The 21,305-nt window shown below is 43.9% G+C and overlaps 1 protein-coding gene across 7 annotated transcripts; it reads right to left on the reverse strand.

Annotated features, from left to right (window-relative positions):
* Nucleotides 1-516: 516 nt before the first annotated feature.
* Nucleotides 517-6,858, reverse strand: MYCN (MYCN proto-oncogene, bHLH transcription factor). Of its 7 annotated transcripts, none has more exons than XM_085574527.1 (3): nucleotides 6,384-6,858; nucleotides 3,165-3,964; nucleotides 517-2,034 (listed from the first exon to the last, which is right to left on the reverse strand). In XM_085574527.1, the coding sequence occupies exons 2-3, from the start codon at nucleotides 3,856-3,858 to the stop codon at nucleotides 1,433-1,435; spliced, it is 1,296 nt and encodes a 431-aa protein (XP_085430653.1). In that variant the 5' UTR covers nucleotides 3,859-3,964; nucleotides 6,384-6,858; the 3' UTR covers nucleotides 517-1,432. The 7 variants fall into 7 exon arrangements, with proteins under 7 accessions (XP_085430653.1, XP_077638563.1, XP_085430654.1 ...); XM_077782437.2 differs by lacking the exon at nucleotides 6,384-6,858 and adding an exon at nucleotides 5,519-5,909; XM_085574528.1 differs by lacking the exon at nucleotides 6,384-6,858 and adding an exon at nucleotides 5,297-5,512.
* Between the last annotated feature and the right edge of the window lie 14,447 nt (nucleotides 6,859-21,305).

Consider the following 21,305-nt stretch of genomic DNA (forward strand, 5'->3'; position numbering starts at 1 on the left):
ACATTAATTCTCCAGAGCAACGATGGATAGCTTTGAGGCTTTCCTAATGCAAAGAACTGCAGCCAAGTTAAGATCTTTGTTTACTAGATGTATTTAATTTTCTACGCCTTGGCAAGTCTACCTCCATCATTTACTTCACCTGTGTGCCACAGAGGCCAGTCCCTTAACAGAAGTTTGCTAGTCATGTTTCTGATCCCTCACAACTCTCTGGGTACAGTAGATATTTGAGGAGTCTTTGCAAGACACAGGAGTTATTCCATTAAGTGTGGTACATCTGTTCCTCTGTGATGATCCTGACCAACACAAGTATGAAATAACAGGAACATAGTTCTTACTACAATTATTATTTAACCAGAAATGGAAATGTCCTGTCCAGCTGACCTTTGTAGTGTCACCTACAGTCTGAGAGTGCCAAGTGCCAAGACTTAAGTGCCAAGGGTATGGGACCATGGTTTTTACATTTCATCAATATTGCAGTTAAAGATTTTATTTAAAAGAAAAATAGTAAATGGCACATCATGTAATTGCTATTTATTTTCATAAACATGAGGTATTTCAAAGTGCTATAAGACGCAGCACTAAATGTACATCATTGGAAGAAATTAAACACAGAACTTTGCCGTTACCCAGTTCTATGCACCAAACATTAACAAATACATTAACTGGAAGAAACAGGCTAGGAAAAGGCATATATAGTAAATTTCTTTACAAAAGTTTCTTAGTTCAAAAAAGTGATAAAGTAATATCTACTCAAAACTTTCACAACTCATTTTCATACGAAAATATAAGTATCAAATTTAGTTATGTATCAGCATCATACTAAAGTATACAGGCAATGTAAGAATTAGTACAGTACATAACAGAGATTAACAATATATTTGTATACAAAAACATGCTCCTCAAACATTGAGGTATTACAGTACTTAGGTATGAACTTCCAGTCTAACACTGGCAGCAAAAGCCACCTCTCATAACCCAAGACATGTACAAAAGGCAAGTGTGTAGATGGTATTTACAGAAATTCCCACAGGGGTACAAAATGCTAACCCCTAAAGTAACATCTGTTAGAACATAAGCACCATAAAACTTAGGAATGAACATTTAAAAACTCAACTAGATGTCATCAGCAGCTCCAAATGCTCACAACACTTAAAAAAAAAAAAAATCCCCACCATCTACAGTTCTTTAGAAAAAACAAAGGCAGTCCATTGTTGTTTGGTAGTCTTGCAATAAACTCCTTGCAAGAAAATCCATTTGCTCCGTACCCGGATAATATAGTCTGTCAATTACTTCAGGAACTGGATTGAAATTAAAACCAACATTCTTAACGTCAAAAAACACAACTTTTTTATAAAGAATCAAAAATGTGCAAAGTGGCAATGACTGTCCTGATCAGCCAGAAAAAAACACCAAAACAAAAAAAAAAAAAAGTTTAGCAAATCCGCTTGTAATCTATTTTCTTTAGTAATTGTTCTTGTCTGGCTTGCAATTTTTCCTTTTCTAGCAGTAACTTCTGCTCCTCTGCCTGAAGAGAATGAACATATTCAGTGGCTTTTTTCAAGATCACAACTTTTGCAGCTTTCTCATTTTGAACCAGTTCTGGAACATGGTCCCTTAATGTGAGGAAACTTGACCGTAGATCATTACGTCGTTGACGCTCCAGGATATTATGGTTGCGTCGACGTTCACTGTCCTCTGAATCAGAGTTTCGAGGACTTGAACTCTTAAGCTTTGGTTGGATCGTGGGTTTTACTGGACGGGGCACCTCGATTTTTAACTTTTTCTGCGGTGGAGACTCTTCAGTCTCCACAAATGGAGAAGGAGCGGCATAATTATGCTGCTGGTGAATTGGGGCACAACGCTTTAATATCAGTCCATTCTGCTGTGTCCTGACTGATGAAAAAGTGGTATTTTTAGGACGCACTGTAATAGTAAGGGTGGTAACAGACTTGTTGGTAGAGGACCGTCTTTTCTCCACTGTAACAACATCTATTTCTTCTTCTTCATCCTCTTCCTCCTCATCTTCATCATCTTCTGGTAATAAGGGACAGAAAATAAAACAGGCATTATTATCCCTGAAAACACCTTGATTACAAGTATCAGTATTTACTGACAAAATATATATCCAGTAAAAGCAATAATTAAATAACTGATGGGAAAACTAGGATGCACCCACCACTGCAATCAGATACAGATCTGTAAAAGTACGTAATACACGTGAAATTAGCAAAGCACAGGGATTTCTGAAAGCTTGGTAAGTTTGATGAGATGGGGTTTTTTAAACACATCTAATTTTCAGTCACAATGGGGGTACCACCCACACAATCACAAAGGCAGAAAAGTATTTTTAGACAGAATGTATGCAGTTTGAATGGAATCGTCGAGTTGTGGCACAAAAGGCAAGCACAGAGCCACAACACAGCCCCTGCTTGGTAGAAAAGCAGCCGGAAAACGAAACAATCGCTGGGTTTGTTCTGAGGCAGAAGGTGAAGCTGCTCCAGCCGGGGACCCTTTAAGCCGGCGCTTGGTGCACTGCCAAGAAGACAGCTGTTGGAAGTGCTTCCTCACCCAAAGCTGTCAAACCAGACATTAAAGGGACAGCAGCCTCTGAAACCCGGGACGGATCACCAAGTTTGTGGCGGTGGTCATAGGGACCAGCTCATCCAGACACGCCAAATCGCGGTTCAGCCCAAATGGACTTCTCTTCGTACGCACACAGAGAGGATGTTTGGGGCATTTTGGGCTCCGTCAAGACAAGAGCCGCTCTGAAGGTTCACGAGCCCAGCTCCAGCCTGCCCGCACGGCGCCTAAGGGAACGCGCACACGGTCATCCCCCATAAATCTGTGCCCAGGGTGGCGCTGGCAGCTGCACCCGAGCGGTGGCCGCCCCCCGAGCCCCCCGGGGGCAGGAGACTGTCAGGGCGCCGGAGGGTCCCCAGCACCGCGCAGCCGCTCCGGGCTGGAGCTGCAGCCCGGCGAAGGCTCCGAGCGCGGCGCAGCGGCACAGGGCAGGGGCGGGCGGGGGCTGCCCGGGCCGCGCCCGCCGCCCCGCGCCTGCTGCCGCCTGCCGGCCGCCCCGGCCCCGCCCGCCCCCTGCGCAGCCCGCGGGGGGCCGCGGCCGCCAGCCCCGTCCCCACCCCGCGCCGTGGGGCCGGAGCGCTTACCCGAGTCGCTGAGCGTGTCGTCCCCGGAGGTGCTGCTGCTGCTGCTGCTCGCCCGGCTGTCCCCGGCGGGGCGCGGCGGGCGGCCGCCCCGCGCTGCCCCTCCGCCCGCCGCCGGCGCCTCCCGCTTGTTGACGGGGAAGGGGAAGACCACGGCCGGGTCCACGCACTCGGGCACGGCGCCGCCCAGCTCCGCGCGGCCGCCGGCGGGGCTGCCCGCGGCCCCCGGCGGCGCGGCGGGCGCCTTGCTCTGCAGCTTCTCGCTGACCGCCCGCTCCAGCTTCTCGCGCGCGGAGAAGCCGCTCCACATGCAGTCCTGGATGATGATGGAGTTGAGATTGCTCGTCACGCCGGAGCCCGTCTCGAAGAAGTCCCCTCCGTCCACGCCGTCCCAGAGGTCGGCCTCGGGCGGCAGCAGGAGCAGCTCCGATGCCCAGTCCACGGGGTCGGTGGGGCGGCAGCCCCACAGAGCCGCTGCTCCCCACGGCACCGGGCCCTCCCCCGGAGGGTGCTCCTGGAGCCCGGCCCGGCTGGGAGACAGAGGAGGGGTGGGCAGCAGCTCAAACTTTTTCCAGATGTCCTCGCCCGGGGGAGCGGAGTCCGGCCCGCACAAATAAAAGTCATCTTCGTCCGGGTAGAAACAAGGCTGCAGGGAGTCAAACTCGAGGTCTGGGTTTTTACTGACCATTCCTGGCATTATGGGTCTCTTTTTGCTGATCCCTGGGTCAAGCAATAGTTTCAAACACAAGTTTTATCGGTATTTCCACCAAGGGGAAGAAGAGAGGTTCTCCCACTACCTGAAACTAAAACAAAAAAAAGAAAAAAAAAAGAATAAAAAAGAAAAAAAAAAGAAAACAAAACCACAATTAAAAATACGAACAAACAGAGACGAACGTGACTCCCTTCTTCTTAACGGAAGGAAAAAAAATTAATAATCCCATTATAAATAGCAAGCAAGAAGGAACCTTTAGAAAGTTGAGCAAAAAAAAAAAAAAAACAAAACGCATCTCACACACCTTTCTCCTCCCGACTCAAGAGACTGAAATCAAAGCGCTCAGGTAGTGCTCCCCCGTGCAGAGCCTGCCCCGCCGCTCCGTGGGGACACAAACCCAGCCTGCACAGTCCAGCGGGGATGCACAGCCTGTGTACATAGCCCTCGCCTGCTCTCCCCAAACCGCTTCAAACGCTCAAAACAGCACAGTAACTGCAGACAGATGCATGGCTTTGATACCGTAATCTCTCCAGAAAGACTTCTTAATATGCCAGCAAAAGCAGAGGAAGTTTACTCCTTTTGTCACTGCGGAGCAGTGCAAAGGGGAGAGGAGAAGGATGCAAAAAAAAAAAAAAAAAAAAAAAAAAAAAAAAAGGGGCGGAGGGGCTCTTTGCAACTTCGCAAATCGCCAGTTCATTCACTCAAAGCGAGCCAGCGAAATCCGCACACAACACAAGGGGGGAGGGGGAGGAGGGGAAATCCAGCAGCAACAGAAATTATCAACCTTATGTAATAACCTCACGCATAAAAATGCATTAAAACCACCCCGGCGCCACCAACAAAGCCTCCAGATTTGCCAAGAAGGCACGGGAAGTTTTTCCCCGCTTTCTCCTACAACAACGAGGTTGCAGGGACAGCAACTCCGCACATTCGGCCACTGCATGCACGCGAACCTCCTGCAAACACACCAGCTCCCCACCTCCGGCGAGTGCGCGCTACTGCCCTTACCTCGGCCGGACCCCCCACTCACTACCCACGGCCAGTCAACCACAGCCCCATTCCTTTGCCGAGAGCTCCGTTGCATCAGACATTAAAAAAAAAAAAAAAAAAAAAAAAGGAAAAAAAAAAAAAGAAAAAGGTTTGAAGTCCAAAAAAATCCAGTCAGCGTCTCCCTTCAGCTCGGTTAAGGTAACGCGAAAGGAAATTGTTCTGCTGGGTTTACAACAGCTGACGCTGAGACGGAGACCAAAAAGGGGTGAAAAAAAATCCATGAAAAGCCTTATGATGAAACGCCGAGAAACGCGCCCGGCTCGGCTCAGCTGCGCTCCCGCCCCGCCCCCTGAGCGCCTCCAGGACTGTGCATTTTTCTACTCGGGAAATACATTAAACTCTTTAAAATGCAAAGCAGTAAAGAGGCACCTACAAAACACTGGCGATCTCAATGCGACAGCTCCAAACCAAAACACAAATATCCTCCAGGATTTTCTTCTGCTCAGTGAGAACCCCATTCAGCCTCCGCTCTGCCCCTGCGCTCCCCTTCCCGCCCCATCCTTCCCAGTTCGGCAACTCAAACGCGATGGGGAATTCGATTTATTTGACTGGGATTTTGTCTTGCAGCCCAGAACCTGCAGCTTCCTCTTCTTACCTCCGTGGTGATGGTGGTGGGTGTGCGAGGGGGAGGAGTGGCGGGGGAAAGGGGAGAGGAAAAAAAAAAAAAAAAAAAGCAGCTGATGGTGTCTGTAGCACTTTCCGCGCCCGCCCGCCGGCCCCCGCAGCCGCCCCGGCCTCCGCATCCACCCTCTGCTCGCAGACAGATGACTGTCACTGCCTGCCTTTGAAGCGGCTGTATATTATTAACCCCCAGATAAAGGCATTAAAAAAAAAAAAAAGGGGGGGGCAAGTTAAAAAAAAAAAAAAAAGAAACAACAAAAAAAAAACCCTGACACGCTTGGGAGGGAGCACTGGGAAACAGCGGGAGAATGGCGGGAGCGCCAGCCCCGCCCCCGGTCCACGCGCGCAGGGCGGGGCCGCGCGTTTGGCGCCAAAAAGCCCCGTTCGCTCTTTATGCTCCGGGAGGGCGTTCGGGTGTCGCGGGGCCGCCCTCAGCCCCTGTGCCGCCCCTCTCCGCACCACGCCGGCCCCGGGGAACGTCGCCTCCGGAGCGGTTCCTCCCCACCTCCCGCCGCTGCGACCTCGCGCGCAACCCCCCGGGGCAGTTGAAAATAAACAAACAAGGGCTAAGCAAAGTGGCCGGGCGAGGGAGTCGCTCCGACGCAGGGCTCTGTACACGATCGGCAGCGATGCCGCCCCGCAGGCCAGCGGGGCTCTCACGCCGCCGCGCTGCCGGCAGGGCCCGGTGCGGGCGGCCCGCGCTCCCCGCGCTCAGCGCTCCGCACCGGCACCGCGCCCGCCGCGCCCCCGTTCCGCTGCCAACGGCGACACCTTGCGGCCGCGCGGCGCAGCGGCGGCGCTCCCGGCGCCCCCGCGCATTGCCCGGCGGCAGCACCCACCGCTCTCTGCCTCCTTCCCCGGCGGGGCCACGGGACGGGACGGAAGCGCGGCGCTCTCCTCGAAGGTGCGCGGCGCCGGGCACGGGTACGACCCCGATCCCGTCGCCGCTCGGGGCGGTGCCTCCTTGCTCATAGGCTGCAGGTTGAGGCGGGGACTGGGGCGTCGCTCGCAGCAGGCCGGTGGCGGCGGGCGGCCGCTTTGTGTGCGGTGGCGGCGGGGCCGCCTCCTGTCCTGCCTCAGTGGGGGCGAGCCCGGGCTGTTCAAACATGGTGGGCACGGTAGTGGGAGACAGAGCTGGGCCTCGATGGAAGCGACTGAAGAGGGGGAGGCTGCTCGCGAGAGAGAGGAATAAACCCTATGTGAGGCAGGGTTGTGCTGTGTGTCCCTTCGGCTCGTCCCCTCCAGCAGTTTCGGGCAGCAAAGTCCTGCTTCTCCCATGTGGTGATCACTCCTCGTATCCATGTCACGCTTCACTGGCCAAAGCCTGGAGGTTTCGGCGCCGTTCAGCGCCCTGAGGCGGCCTCGGAGCCGTCGGGGAGGCGCGGTGCCGGGGCTCGGCGGTGCCGGGACTCGGTGCCCGGGGCTCGGTGCCCGGGGCTCGGCGGTGCCGGGGCTCGGCGGTGCCCGGGGCTCGGCGGTGCCCGGGGCTCGGCGGTGCCCGGGGCTCGGCGGTGCCGGGGCTCGGTGCCCGGGGCTCGGCGGTGCCGGGGCTCGGCGGTGCCCGGGGCTCGGCGGTGCCGGGGCTCGGCGGTGCCGGGGCTCGGCGGTGCCGGGGCTCGGTGCCCGGGGCTCGGCGGTGCCGGGGCTCGGCGGTGCCCGGGGCTCGGCGGTGCCGGGGCTCGGCGGTGCCGGGGCGCGGTGCCCGGGGCTCGGCGGTGCCGGGGGCTCGGTGCCCGGGGCTCGGTGCCCGGGGCTCGGCGGTGCTGCGGGGCCGCGCACCGCGGCGGCTGCGGGCGGCTCCCGCGGGTGGCCCCAGCCGAGGCAGCGAGCTCGCCCAGCTCGCCCCCGCCGCCTCCGCTCACCGCGGAGCTGGCTGATCCAGGAGCCTCGACTGGTCCGGCTGAGAGCAGGAAAGGCACCTGGAAGGTGAACCCTCTGCACCGCGGCTTCCAAGCGCGCGGGATTCAAGCGGGGTGCTGAAGGTGACCTTTAGATGCCCTGCTCTGAGCCGCAGCTTGGCCTAGGGAGCTGTGCAGGGGCACCATAAAGGGAGCAGCGCCCGACCTGCTGCTCTCGAGGTCGCTGCCAGCCCCTGTGGCATCAAGCTGGCGACGTATTTGAAGCCAGGTTTGCCTGAACTGTGGTGGTTTGGCCTCCCATTCCTCTAAGGCACTTCAGATTCAAGACAAGGGAATTCATTGATTAGCAAATGTGTGCTCAGTACTTTGAAGATGTAAAGTCTTATGAAAGCACAAAAATTTATGAATGTCCATTTGGATGATTTGGCTGGCCAGAAAAAAAAAGTGGGATTTTTTTTCCCCCCTCACATTTCAGTAACCTTAAACAGGTTGAAGCTTGTGAGGAGATATGAACAGTTAGCATGTGGGTCACAGAACTTGTAAACAATTTATTAATTCTCATCACTCGATGACCTTTGTGAATTTAAACAATTATATATGATTTTCTCCTTTAATTATTTTTGGTTTTTATCTTGCCTCTAGCATTTTTATATATGCAAATATTGTTATGTCCATCCAAAAAGGATATGGGCTGCTATCTTATTTCCTGTTAATTCATTACAATTTTCATCTAGATTTCCTCAACAGCCTTTTTAAATTTTCCCTTTTTTTATTTTTCCATATGTATGTGCATGGGATTACCATCACATAATTTACCATCACAAAACCATCATCTTCTAGGAAAGCTCTATTGTGGCATGTGATATCTTTTGTAGCACCCTGAATAAGAACATTAATAAAACCTATATTTTAAAGTAACTTTCATTGGCAAAAAACATCAAACCAACAAAAAACAAAACCCCCCACAAACAGGAAATGGAAAACAGTGTACTGAGAAACATTACTGTCTATGAGGAGTAACTCTAGGTAAAAAGCCTTGTTAAAACCCCAGATCTATTGCTTTATCTTCTACAGTTGAGAAAGAGGTGGAAAACTTTGGAAAGACTGGACAAATCCTTGTAGTGTTTTGACTGACATTTACCTTGGGCTCTTTTATCAATGTTTACGTTTCTTTCTCTGATTTATTCTGTCCCTGAAATGGCATATATGAAGAACCCTCAAGGCAAATGAAAATCAGAAATTACTAGTAGTTACTGTACATTTGTTATTATGTTATTTCACTAGAAAAAGAACTTGGGGATTAAGATGTGCTGATAGTAGAAGTGGGTCCCAATAAAAACCAGTTGTGTAGCAATTATGTTTAGGCATTGTAAGAACTTATTATCTGGAAAAATAGAGAAATGTAAAAAAGTATGTAAAAGTCTAAAGGATGCTTTTACTTACACAGTGGTAAGAATCTTAAGTGGATCCAGTGGTCTTCATTGTGGCCTAGCAAGTACCCTGGGAAAGTCCTGTGCTGAGAGCTCAGATATACATAATACACAGGAAAGTTATGGTCGGGGCTGCTGTACATCTTCCCATTTGTTGTCATTGATTCATTAAGAAATGCTGTGTGAAGCAAATTTCTCTGGCCACACACACACCTCATTCACCCTCACAGTCTGCAGATCTATTGAGAAGATCAAAGGAAATTATAGTATTATTAGATACGTATGCAGTTGTCTTCCTCAGAGGCACAAACATTTCTGCTTTCTTTTCAGAAATAATGTATGTATTCTCTTGCATGTTACACTGTAGAAGATTTTATAAATTGTCTTGTTAATCAGGGCATGGGGAAAGTGGCCAATACCCCAGTGTTCTGAGTGCACTTGACAAAAGTGTGACGGCATTGGGACAATTTATCCCTGTTCTGTGTCAACCAGCAGAAGCTATATGTGAAACTCTCAGTAGGACTAGAAAGGATGTAGGTATGAAAACTCATAGACCTTTTTCTTTTATTAAAAAAGACCTAATACACTTCCTGTTAGATAGCAGTAGTAAAATTTTATGGTAGATTAAGTATTTGAAGGTAAGTATTAAAGTTAACAGTTACAAAAGCTGCCAGATTTAGAGCAGCAGATTTATTCCTGCACACGTTCAGTAAACTTGCTAGGGAGTTGTGCTGCTCCCTGCTGTGTAGTTGCTGAGGGTATGCAATCTAAACTATTTCTCTTGCTGATTTACCCACATCCAGGTGAGACAGGCTTAGGGACTGCTCAGTGACACTTATGGAAACTGAAGCAGATTTCCCTGGTAAGCTGATTGTAACAGTCTGAGATCACAATTGCTTTCCCACAAGTTTTTGCAGAGTGCATCAGTATTGTCCATTAAGATAAGAATATAGTGCAGTGCCATAATATAGTGCCACAAAGACCTGCAAAGAATACAGATGTTCTTGTGACATAAAAGCTCTCAATTAGCAGCCACAATACCTTGTGCTTGTATAATGTTTCACATGACCAAGACATTGAAAACTGTCAGTTATTTCACTTACAGTCACCACAGAGCTCTCTAGCCAATCTCACCTGTGCATCCAGAAGTACTTTATGGAGTACCTAGTAATCAGAGGTCTAATTCTATTTGATTAGAACTAATTTTGAAGCCGTATGATTCATAAGAAGTAGTCTGATAACAGAATAGCAGTGTGGCTGCTGAAAACAGCGCAGATACTGGATTTATCTAGTGGTAAAGGTGGATTAATGCTCCACCTTTAAGTGTTCCTAGATATATCACAAACCATCTTTCAAAAGGTGGTGAAAAGAGGTTTTTTCCTTCTGTGCCTTTTATGTATACTTGGATTCTTCAAAAATAATTGGTCAGACCAGTGTTTGTGTACTAGTCTTCTCCCTGAGCTTCCTTTCCTTTCTAGCTGCTTAAGGAGCATTGGAAGATTTTCATTAAAACCAGAAGGCCTAGAAAAATATATTTTATATTTGACAGAAGCATATAGCAATTTCTCAGGAGAACATCCTGCTTGCAACAGATTTTCAAACCCTATATATGGCTAGATAAACATCTAAGCATTGGTTATCTTACTGTTGTATTCTAAAGCAAAGTAAAACAAAAATAACTTCAAAAAGTTGCAGGTGAGACCACTAAGTGACGTATTTCACAACAAAGTGTTTATCTAGAATCACAGAATCAGGTTGGAGGAGACCTCTGAGATCATCAAGTCCAACCTGTGACTGAGCACCACCACATCAACCAGATCATGGCACTGAGTGCCACATCCAGTCTTTCCTTAAACACATCTAGGGATGGTGGCTCTACCACCTCCTGGGCAGTCCATTCTAATTTAATCACCCTTTCCATGAAGAATTGCTTCCTAATGTCCAACCTCCCCTGACACAGCTTAAGACTATGTTTTCTTTTTGCCAGTTGCCTGGGAGAAGAAGCTGATGTCTGCCTGGCTACAACCTCCCTTCAGGAAGTTGTAGAGAGCCATAAGGTCTTCTCTGAGCCTCCTTTTCTCCAGGCTAATAGTGTGTCCTGCTGGCCACACTATTCTGGTACAGGCCAGGATGCCACTGGCCTTCCTGACCACCTGGGCACACTCTGGCTCATTCAGTTGTTGTAGACCAACACTCCCATGTCTTTTTTCTTCGTGGCCACTTTCCAGCCACTCTGTCCCCAGCCTGTAGTATTCCAGGGGTTGTTGTGACCGAAGCCCATGACTTGGCACTTGGTCTGTTTGAACCTCATGCCATGTGTCTTGACCCATTGATCCAGCCTGTCCAGGTCCTTCTGCAGAGCCTTTCTACCCTCCAGCAGATCAACACTCTCACCCAACTTGGTGTCGTCCACAAATTTGGTAATGGCAGACTAGGTATACTCTAGCCTAATGCAATGATAAAGTTGTTTTTTGTTAGAATAATTCGGTAACTCTTGAAAAAAGTTAACAAAAGTAGTGCACTACAGTTGCTGCTTTTCCACTTTTTTTTTTCTTTTTTAATTATGGTGAATATAATATGTGTTCAGCACACCGAGACACTGATCTGTATCACCATGCTGCAAAGAAATGTTGATTGTCATCTACCAGTAATTCTGAGGGTATCAGTGATGTAGATTTTTGCTGTGTCTTTCAGCCACAGCAAATATGCCAGACCTCCTGCAGAATTAGGTGTCTTTGTAAATGATCTTATCACAGGTCTTCAGTTTTTCTTTGAAAGTCAAGGGTTTGAGCCTCTTCAGTCAATATCCACTCCACTGCCTGTTAAAGCCAGGGAAAATTAATTTAATAAAGCCTAGAAGTCTCATATTTTGCAGTTTATAGGCATGGAGGGAACTATACTGAAGGGCAGTTTCCTGCTTCTCTTGACCTGCTGCAGGCAATAGGCAGGTGGGAAGAGGGCTGGTGAGGTCTCAGAGCTTCATCAATTTTCCAGTGGTCCGTGGAAAAGCCAGTCTTCATCAGGAAGACTTGTTCTCAAAGAGATTAATTCCCTGAAAAGCTTAATTTAGCTAAAATATTTTTAACACCATAGCAGGAAAAGTTGTTCAGTGAACATTGGAAGATCTTTGAGGTTGTTCATACAGCTTTTAAAATGGCTACTTATATATTTTGTTCCTCCTTCTTACCAACTGACTGAACCGAGTGACTTTACCTGGATCTCTCTGCTTCATGTCACATATTCAGTCATTTAGTTTTTTGAAGCATTGCAACATTTTATGTTTATATGTGCTTAAATATTTTATCTTTTTTTGAGCAGTTAGCCAAGTGTGCATTTTTATGCAAGCTCACTTTCCTGACTGGTTTTGAAACTTTAGCTCAAAATGTTTCTCTGGTTGCAAAGCTTTTTAAACTATTCATTATAATGAGATATTTTACCAGATAATTCACGGAGACAAATGTGAAATGTGCAGTTGGGAAGGTAAAATTATAACCAGTCACATAAACCTGTCCTCATTAGCTCCTTTCAAACATGTCCAAATGTTACCAATAGAGAAAGACATCCTTGGAGAGTGGCTTGAAATGTGAATTCTTTAGTTTTCAGTTGGAATCTGCTTTATGTTTGAGAGGAAGGCTTTAATTTCCTACATCTGAGATTAATTTTCAAATGCAAGCTAACAGGAAGATTAGCCTTTAAGGACTATTAGTGACTGGCCGGAATGGTGTTGGTGACTAGAACATAAAAGGGGAAAAAAAGGAAAATATGGACTTAAGAGTGAATAAGGGGATGCATCAAGCTAAACTCTCAGCTGGTGTCAATTGAAATGGCTTCCTTCCAGTGGGACTGTGCCAGATGAGACCAGTGACAGATCTGCCCTTTGTGATTCCAGCTTTAGTCCTGGGCCACAGCTTAGAAGTAGTTTTCTGGATTGTTTAGTTGGTTCTTATTTTATATGCAACATATAGAGCCTTTACTGATAACCTGTGGGACATTCTTCAAAGCTTTGCTGTAAGAACTGTTAACAGCAAAGGAAGCACTTAACACTTATTGCAGTAATGAAAATATCTTCAGACACATTAAAGGCCTTTATGGAGTTTTGATGGTTTTATTATTATTACCATCCCTGCTTTAGTAAATCAGCAGGTCAAAGTTTTGTTTATTTATGTCAGAAATTATTGATGTATCTTTGGCTGCAAGCAGATGTGAATGAAGGGCTATGCCATGATCTTTGGGTGTCTTACCATTTCCTCCTTTTCTGCATGTCTTTCATAATCTCCCAACAGAGAGCTGACTGTGTCCTTTATTTCACTTCAGCTAATTTCCATGGGCTTCTGTGAAACTTTCCCGCTGTTTCCTTGACAAATCATGGATATCCCAGCCTTGATAAAGGCGTTTGCCTCCTGGTGAAACAAATTATTACTAGAGATTAGAAACCAGATTCAACAGAGCTAGGTTTGCATTTGTTTCAGCAACTTCTGTGATCTCTTCATATGTTTGATATATATATATGTTTTCCAGGCAAATGCAAGGGGGTTTTGTATGAACCACAGCTTGTAAGTCAGAAAATTGCTTTGAAGGGAGCCATGATCAATAGGAGGCTGAAAGAAGAGTCTTGTTCTGATCATTGTACATAATTTTGTAAAATGATTTAACAGGTTACAGACTGCATGTGGCAAACTGAGGTGAAGCTGAAAAAAAGAATACAAGACAGGACAGCATGTTAGTCATGTAGCTACCCCAAAGAAGGTATGACTGAGAGAAGAAAAGGTTACATGGAGTTTTGGTTGAATGATATTATAAAGCATCATTTAAAAAAATCCTTTAAAACTGCTCACTTGTTTTGCCTTCACTTTTAACAAAATTATTTTATAACATACTTTCAATTTAGGTAATTTGAAATGTCAGTGCAGAAGAAGCAAAGGCAGAATGTCCTAGCACCCCTTAATTAAAAGAGTTTAAAAACATTGCTGTTTGATTTACAGCTGAGAAAACTGAAAAGCATATATGTAGTACTGTTTTCACTGTTATACTTTTTAATAACTTTTTATACTTGTTAATTTCTCTTTTGATCATTGTCTAGGAGAGACTTCCTTGTTTTATTGTTAACTGAAACAACCAAAACTGTAATCCTGCTTTGGTAATGCAAAGCTATGTTCATGTGATCAGTCATCACATGTTAAATGTTTTTTCATCTGTACTCTAATATTTATGAGCTATTACGGTATTGAGTTTTTCTGGTAATGAAGATATTTGTTTTCCAGTGGCATAATTTCACTGCTGAAAACAATTTCTACTTAACAGAACTGAAATGTTCTTGATATCCACAAATATAATTCTGTCTAATATCAAAGTTTAGAATAGATGGGCCAGATTAGCAGAGGAATACAGAAATGTACATTACTTCAAAAGAGATGAAATTTATATTAAAGGATGAAAATAATTGTGAAAAGTTATGATGTTTTGTTTCTATTCTGAAATTACCCAAGTCTTCTAAGAAGAGTTTTCATTGCATCACTTACAGAGTGCTAAATACATGACATTCTGGCATGATCATTGTCTGAAACATACTAGCATTGTGCTGGCATTCCTGCTTCTTTGACTTGTATTCGGGGTGCAGGCATCTAGATCAGCATTAATCAGTGCAGAAAATCACATTTGTGTGCCAGGGTTTCAGACTGCTGGTGAAGACTTGTTCTTGGCAGGCCAGCAGGACAGATACAAGGTTGGAAGGCATCATCCTTGCAGTGTGTCATGGTGTTGAGGACTCAGTTTTCAACTCCTCTGGAAAAAATATTACTGAAATGTTTTGTTTCTAAGCAATTAAAAAGACCCCACTTTGGTAGTTTAATGTACTTACAAGAAGTACCAGTAAAGTGAGTATAGGTAAACATCAGTGGGAGAAGAGTGCTGTATTTATGTAGAAGCATGTCTGTGTATGTGTTGATGTACACACATGTGCATGTGTGTGTGCACAGGTGTGTTTTTCTACTCCAAGTTACCATTCTAAATCTGTTTATCTTTTTCAGAAATTAAAAAAAAAAAAGTTGACTCTTTGTCTATAATATTTTTCTTTTTTTAAAGGATGATATCAGTATTATATTAGTTATCTACTTCTACAGAGGATTCGATATGTCTGCATGGGGACAGCAGAGCATGAAGACCATCCCCAGTTCACCTAGGCTGAAACAGGATGATAAATCTGCGAAGCACATTTCATTGTTGATAGCTCAAGTACCAAAGGTATATAAACTGTATTTGCTTGACCCACTGCTCAGGATAGTAAGTTTTCCCCCTTCGCAAGGCTAATAACCTGGACTCAGCAAAATTTTGAAACTTCTGTAGTGTGTCATTCTGACACTTAACCAATGCCAGCCAGGCAACTGCGTTATGTTTGAGCATGCTGTGTGGATGCACCATGTGTAAACAGGGAGAGTATTTGTCTTAAGACAAAAAAGAACTATTTAATATTATTCACTGTCTATTTTGTTTCTCTTATTAATATTTATAATCATCTTTCTGGTCTATGACTTTGTTGAACAATATGCAGTAGAGTTGGACTCATGGTAGATGATCATAAAACTAAGATAGGATGAAAGAGTGTGTCCTGGGGTTTTGATTCTAGTTTTAGTTTAACCTTTGGAGCTGTAGCAGATCATACTCAAGCTCATGTCAATTTTCATGCTAACTTTCATTTTTCCTCACTTGTAGAAGGGTAGTGGTGGTTGGTACCTCTGTGAAGTGTTTTGAGAACTTCAGGAAAATTGCTTGTTGGTAACTAAGCCGGTGAAAAATGACTAGATTTTTGTTTTGTAGTATGTTTCCACTAATATGATGGGGGAACAATGCTCTGCAGTGAAGGTGAATTGGTCTGTGATGTAGAAAGTAAAGATGAATGTTGGAATGGGACAGAGGAATTTATTTCGCCTTAAGGAATGGCTGCAGTGCAAATGTACATCTATGGTAGTCATTATAGGCTGCTTTTCTAGTCAGCGGAGAACACTTGCCATAATCCATTTGACTTTTTTTAGATGTCTGCTTGAGGGTAAGATAAATAATGCCGTATGAATAATGCTCATTATATAATTTAATCTTACATCCTTACATCCTACTATAGAGATGTTGCCTGCTGGTCTGTATTGGTTGTGGTTGCTTTTGTTTGGCTAAAGCACCACTTTCATTAGCTTTCCTTAAGACTAATTTGTACTAGTAAACTAGTAAACTAGATATTTTGTAGTGTTGATACTACTTTTTCCTGTTAACGCAACATATCCTGCGTTAACCCTCAAAAGTAGTTAATGAAGCATCTAAACAGCAGTTGAAGCTGCTTCTCATGGAGAATTGTCAGGTTTGACAATTCTCAGTGTCAAACATGACACTGTCATGTGCTGAGCACTGGTCAGCAACTGCTGTGAAAAATGAAAGGTACATTTGGCATACACAGTGAAATGCTGAAGTGGAGATCAGTATTTTGACAAACAGCTTAGTCTGGCTTGGTCAGCTATTGGGATAGTTGCATACATATTTTGCTATATTATTTTGATTGCACTACTTTTGGTTTTGAACTGAGGTCAGGATAATTATAGAGAGTGTCACTGCTTAACAAGGCTATAAAAATGTCTACTCAGTTTCTGCATCTCCTTCTCAGGTGCAATGACATTTCTGCTTGGTTTTGTGAGTTGTGTCGTTGCATATATTTCCTTGATGGTTGTAATATGAGTACAAGGCTTTTCAATATATTTACAAAAATATATGTTTCATCTTCTTTGGAACTGGGATATTATTATATACAGAGAGTAACTACATATTTAGACTGTGTTATTTGTGCAAGCTTGTTCTCATGAAATTAACATAAAGAGAGTTCTCATATGCACGTAAGTGCTGGCATTTTTTTCCTGGAGCTTGCTTAGGAATCTGAGTTAGAAGTAAAGGTGAATAATGAAACGTGATGTATGTGTACATTCCATGTCCCATTATGCTGATAGCCCTGTATCTGTCATTTTGGAGATGACATGAAAAGATAATGAGTAAGCCTTTGTGCATATGCTGTGGCTCAGAGAAGGAAAAAAGCTCTTCTAAGGCTTGCATGTCATTAGCGGTTAGTATTGGAAAACCCCCTTCTGCTTGTCTTGCCTTGTGAGATGTGAGACTTGAAAGAACGTTTGCTTCTTTTACTGGTTTGAAAACATATTTAACCTCTGAGAAAGGAAGCCAGGGAAAGCATTGAATAACTTGATTTACCATCTCTTGAAATACCTCCTTTACTAGTTCTGTGCCAGAATCTGAAGTGCTGTAGTGACAGCAGCCAAAAGGGAGTGAGGATTTGGATAGAGATAAAGGGAAAGATTAAAAAAAAAGAAGTCTAAACCTATATTTAATCCAATGGTCTCGTTATCTGAAGCTGGCCACTTCCAGGAGCTCTGCAAACCTTTCCTTTGGTGAATGAATTGAGCCCTGTGCTATAATGACAAATACTTCTGGGAAATACTTGTGGTATGTTAATGCTACAGTGAAAAAGTACAACTGAATTAGATAGAAAAGGTATGATTTTTTTATGTCTGTGGTGCATGTGGTTTATGGAGGCAAAGATGACCCATGAGAGTGTCTGAGTTGTTGAAAAGCAGGTTTTGGAATGATATCTCAGGAACAGCTGCTGCTGAGAATGGGGGTGGGGGGATGTGCTTATCAGTGAAATGTCCAATAAAATTCTTGGACTAAATTAGTCCAAAAAAAAAAAAGAGATTTATTAATGTTTCAGATGGATTTATTATAAAACATTTCTACTTCAACATTATTCTAAAATTTTAATTCACATCTTTGTAGTTAACTTTCAGGTGGTTGGTTTTGGTAAACTACTGTCTTAAACCAGCTAAGAACCTTTTTCACAATCATCACAATATTATGTACTTGGAGTATCTCCTGTTCTATAAACTATCTGGGACAGAGAGCTCCAAAGCTCTAAGAAAAATGGTTTCAGGTCTCTTTGGAAGTACATGATTGCCCCTAAGTAGAAGTGTTAAGCAGCATAAATCCTAATTTGAGAATGTCTAGTAGTTAGGCACTGCAGAGCTGAATCTAGCAGTACCTGGGTCACCCTTGTGACTACGTGTTGCCTTTGGAGATTTTGGCATTGGGTGAGCTGTATGCTCCCTGTAATTGTACTTGAATTTCACATCCTCCTTTTCTATCTTCATATAAATGTCTGCTTGGTGATTGAATGCTCATAAGGCAGACATTTAAAGCTATATTATAATTTCACTTTTCCCAGACATGACCTTTTTATTTCTGCCATTAGAGCCTTGTTCAGGGTAAAAAGGGAGTACATCCTCACATCTGGCTGTTTTCTGGAGTAATTTCAAAGCTGTAGCTGAACCATGAGGACAGAAAATCCTAAACAGTGTCAGCAAGTTTTGAACAGTCCATAGGAACAATAATAATGACATAATGTCCATAATGACTATTTTGAAGAAAGGTGCCACACATAACATCATGGCAATCACAGCAAGAGGCCACAACTGTTTTTCTGTTTTGTTTTTTTTTTTAATCAAAGTGGGAAGTGAGGAGTGGCAAAACTGAAGACTTTGGAATGTTGTGAGGTCTTGAGAATCTTAGGAAGGCTGAAGGCCGAGAGGCTTGGAGTAAGAGGCTTTTCAGTGGCAATGGATTTAAAGTTCAGCATAGCAATGGAAAATAATTATCTTGCAAAGCCATTAGTGAGAATCTGAGTCCTCTACTTTTGTTGTTATTTAATGCCACTGGTGTATGAGATTGTCATCAGAAGAATGTTTGTTGCTTGTTTATTCCAGTCAGGAAAGTTGTTAATGAAATATGTAGTCACATAATAATTATGTCATCAAATACACTGCTACAAAACTCTCCTTAGTGAAGAGGAATTTCCTTTGCATCCTTTGCACCTGATGATATTTTTCAACATAAAATATGTCAAAGCTTAGAATATTATCTTGGCAGAGCATCATACCATTAAAGCAAGATTGAATATATCCTGTCCAAATCTCTTGCTTCTTGTAATGGTGCCTAAGGCTTCAGTCTTCCAGATGTTGATACTACCAGCATTTACATTTTGAGTGAAAACCCCCTCTTGTTACCACAGACACTTCACGGTAGAAATTCTACACTTTTTTTTTCCAGAACAGTTTATGTGATGTCATGTAAATATTGTGATGGAAAAAAAGAAGCAGATTTTTTCCCCCCCTTCAAAATTATTTGCCTTTAGCAATTATAATGAGAAAGAACGGGACAGCACCTATTTCGTACTCCTTGCTTCCCAGTGTAGGTTAAAGTTGCACTGTTTGCCCATAAATAGCTAAAAATTGCCTTGGTCTCAGGAAGGAAACAGAAGGTGCTGCAGTAGAAATAGAAGTGAAGGGGCAGGCAAAACCTTCCTTGCACTAACACTGTCCAGACATCATCAGCATTAAACTTAATGAGCCTTATTTACACTGAGTCAGCTCACTCTGCTCTAGCCTTAAAGGGATCCTAAAACAAGTAAGAATGGGAATAATTCTAAGTTTTAGTAATTGACACAACTGCTTCCACAGGGGTTCGAGGGATAGTGGTATGACAGTTCCATTTTCTAAGTTTTGTTGGATACCAAAGGCAGCTTGCAGCCTTCTTGCTGTGGTGCTACAGCTTCACACAATTTTTGTGATTTAAAGGCAGGACGAAGTGAGCAAGGGATGACAAAGGGATGATCTAATAGGACACTGAAAAGAGAAATACATCTTTCTTGGTGTATATTATTAATAATATACTATATTAGTAATAATAAAGTTGAGGGAGATTGCACAGGCTTCCATTGGAATGATATAATTTTTTTTAGAAGAATTTTATCACTACATGCATATCCAAAGGTTGCTTTGTCCTGCTCTCATTCACGAGTTTAGCCATCTTATGTGCTCAGTGTTTCTCTGGGTTAGTAGCTGAGGCTTGAATCTAGTAAAAAGATTAATGGTGCACATGCATAGACTAATTTTCCAGTCCATTGCTACTATTTTTGTGCTGTACACTCTAAATTGGAGTTTGCAACTGTCAGCCTGAAGAAGAAAGGCGTGGCTTGGAGGACTGCTGATCAGGATCAGATAGTTCAGCCCATCACCCTCCAACAAACAGATCTTGGGCAGACCATTAGTAACAGTTCCAAGAAAAGTCATGAATACACTACCAAGCAGAATGTCTACGCATTACCTGGGTCATGTGTGTATGGTTTTGTGCTAGTGAGATATATAGAAGGAGAAACAACAGTGATAAGTAACACACCAAGTCTTCCATACAAGTGAGTTATAAAGCTAAATGACTTTCCCAACTGCTGTTTTCCTTTACACAGCAACTTTGCACGGGAACACCTTATTAGAAAAGAATATTGGGACTGTGATATGTGTGGGATTCACTTACAGGTTTTACTTACTCAAAATAAGAGGGATCAATCTTTTAAAACTCACTTTACATTGTGCCTTTATATAGTGGCAGAAATATACGTCGCCTATACATTGTGTATTCAGCAAATGCACACAAATATAGAATGTCATGTGCTCTTTGTTTTGTGCTTGCACTTCAAATAATTTCTGTTCAATCACGATATCTTGTGGCATGGATGGATGCTTGTTTGTAGAACAAGTAAAATAGTTCCTGAGCTAGAAAGGTCATAGATGGGGCAATGGGCCTGGGGACCCAAAGCTGGAAAATGTATTAACATAGTTTAATCAGTCATACTAAATTCCACTGTGGCATATTTCCTCAACAAATTAGTTAAAAGGATTCTGGGTTCTGTCACTGGAAAAGAAAACACTTATCTTTATTCTAAAAATATTTTTTTTCTTTAATTATTGTGTCTGAAAGTTTTTTGGGTTTTTTGTTTGCTGAGGTTGGGGGGGGGGGTTGCATTTTTATGAGAGTCAGTGTAAGTTCATGCTCTAATGTTTAAACCTTATATTAGGATATTTGGTCTTTCCTGTAAATTTTGCCAGAGCTTTGTTGTGTAGCCTTGATCAAGTTACTTATTCCTTCTGTCTCACTTTCACTGTATTCAGGCGACTCTCCAGCACTCTCCTAAACTTCAATGTGTCTGTAAAATGCAATACTGGAATGTGGTGTTAATATCAAATGGAATTTCTAAAAATTACTGCCATTCAAAGAAGTAGTAATTATTTGGAGATTGTCTTATGCAGCATGTTCTCTGGTGAAGAGCCATCACTTTGAATATTGAAAGAATGTGCATGCAAACCATTGGTGTGTTTTGGCAGAACAGTGTGCTTAGGTGAGCAATCCTAAGCAAAGGAGTGCAAATGTGAAAGGATATCAGTGAGATTCCTTTGAAGAATGACTGTGGTTGTTTCATTTCTAGAATGATCATGTGAGTTATGCTACATTAACTGCCACTTGAATAGTTTGAAGCTAAAGTTAGAAACCAATTTATTGTTGCCATTCTTATGCATCCTATACAACTGGTACCCTGCCT

The sequence above is a fragment of the Lonchura striata genome, chromosome 3, assembly GCF_050655825.1.
Source record: "Lonchura striata isolate lonStrDom1 chromosome 3, ASM5065582v1, whole genome shotgun sequence".
NCBI lineage: Eukaryota > Metazoa > Chordata > Aves > Passeriformes > Estrildidae > Lonchura > Lonchura striata.

Bases quoted from the DNA above. Each gene is read 5' to 3' on its own strand.
- MYCN (XM_085574527.1), bottom strand. From the start codon at position 3,858: ATGCCAGGAATGGTCAGTAAAAACCCAGACCTCGAGTTTGACTCCCTG. The intron at 2,035-3,164 runs GTAAGCGCTCCG...CCTTATTACCAG, and splicing joins CGACACGCTCAGCGACTCGG to AAGATGATGAAGATGAGGAG.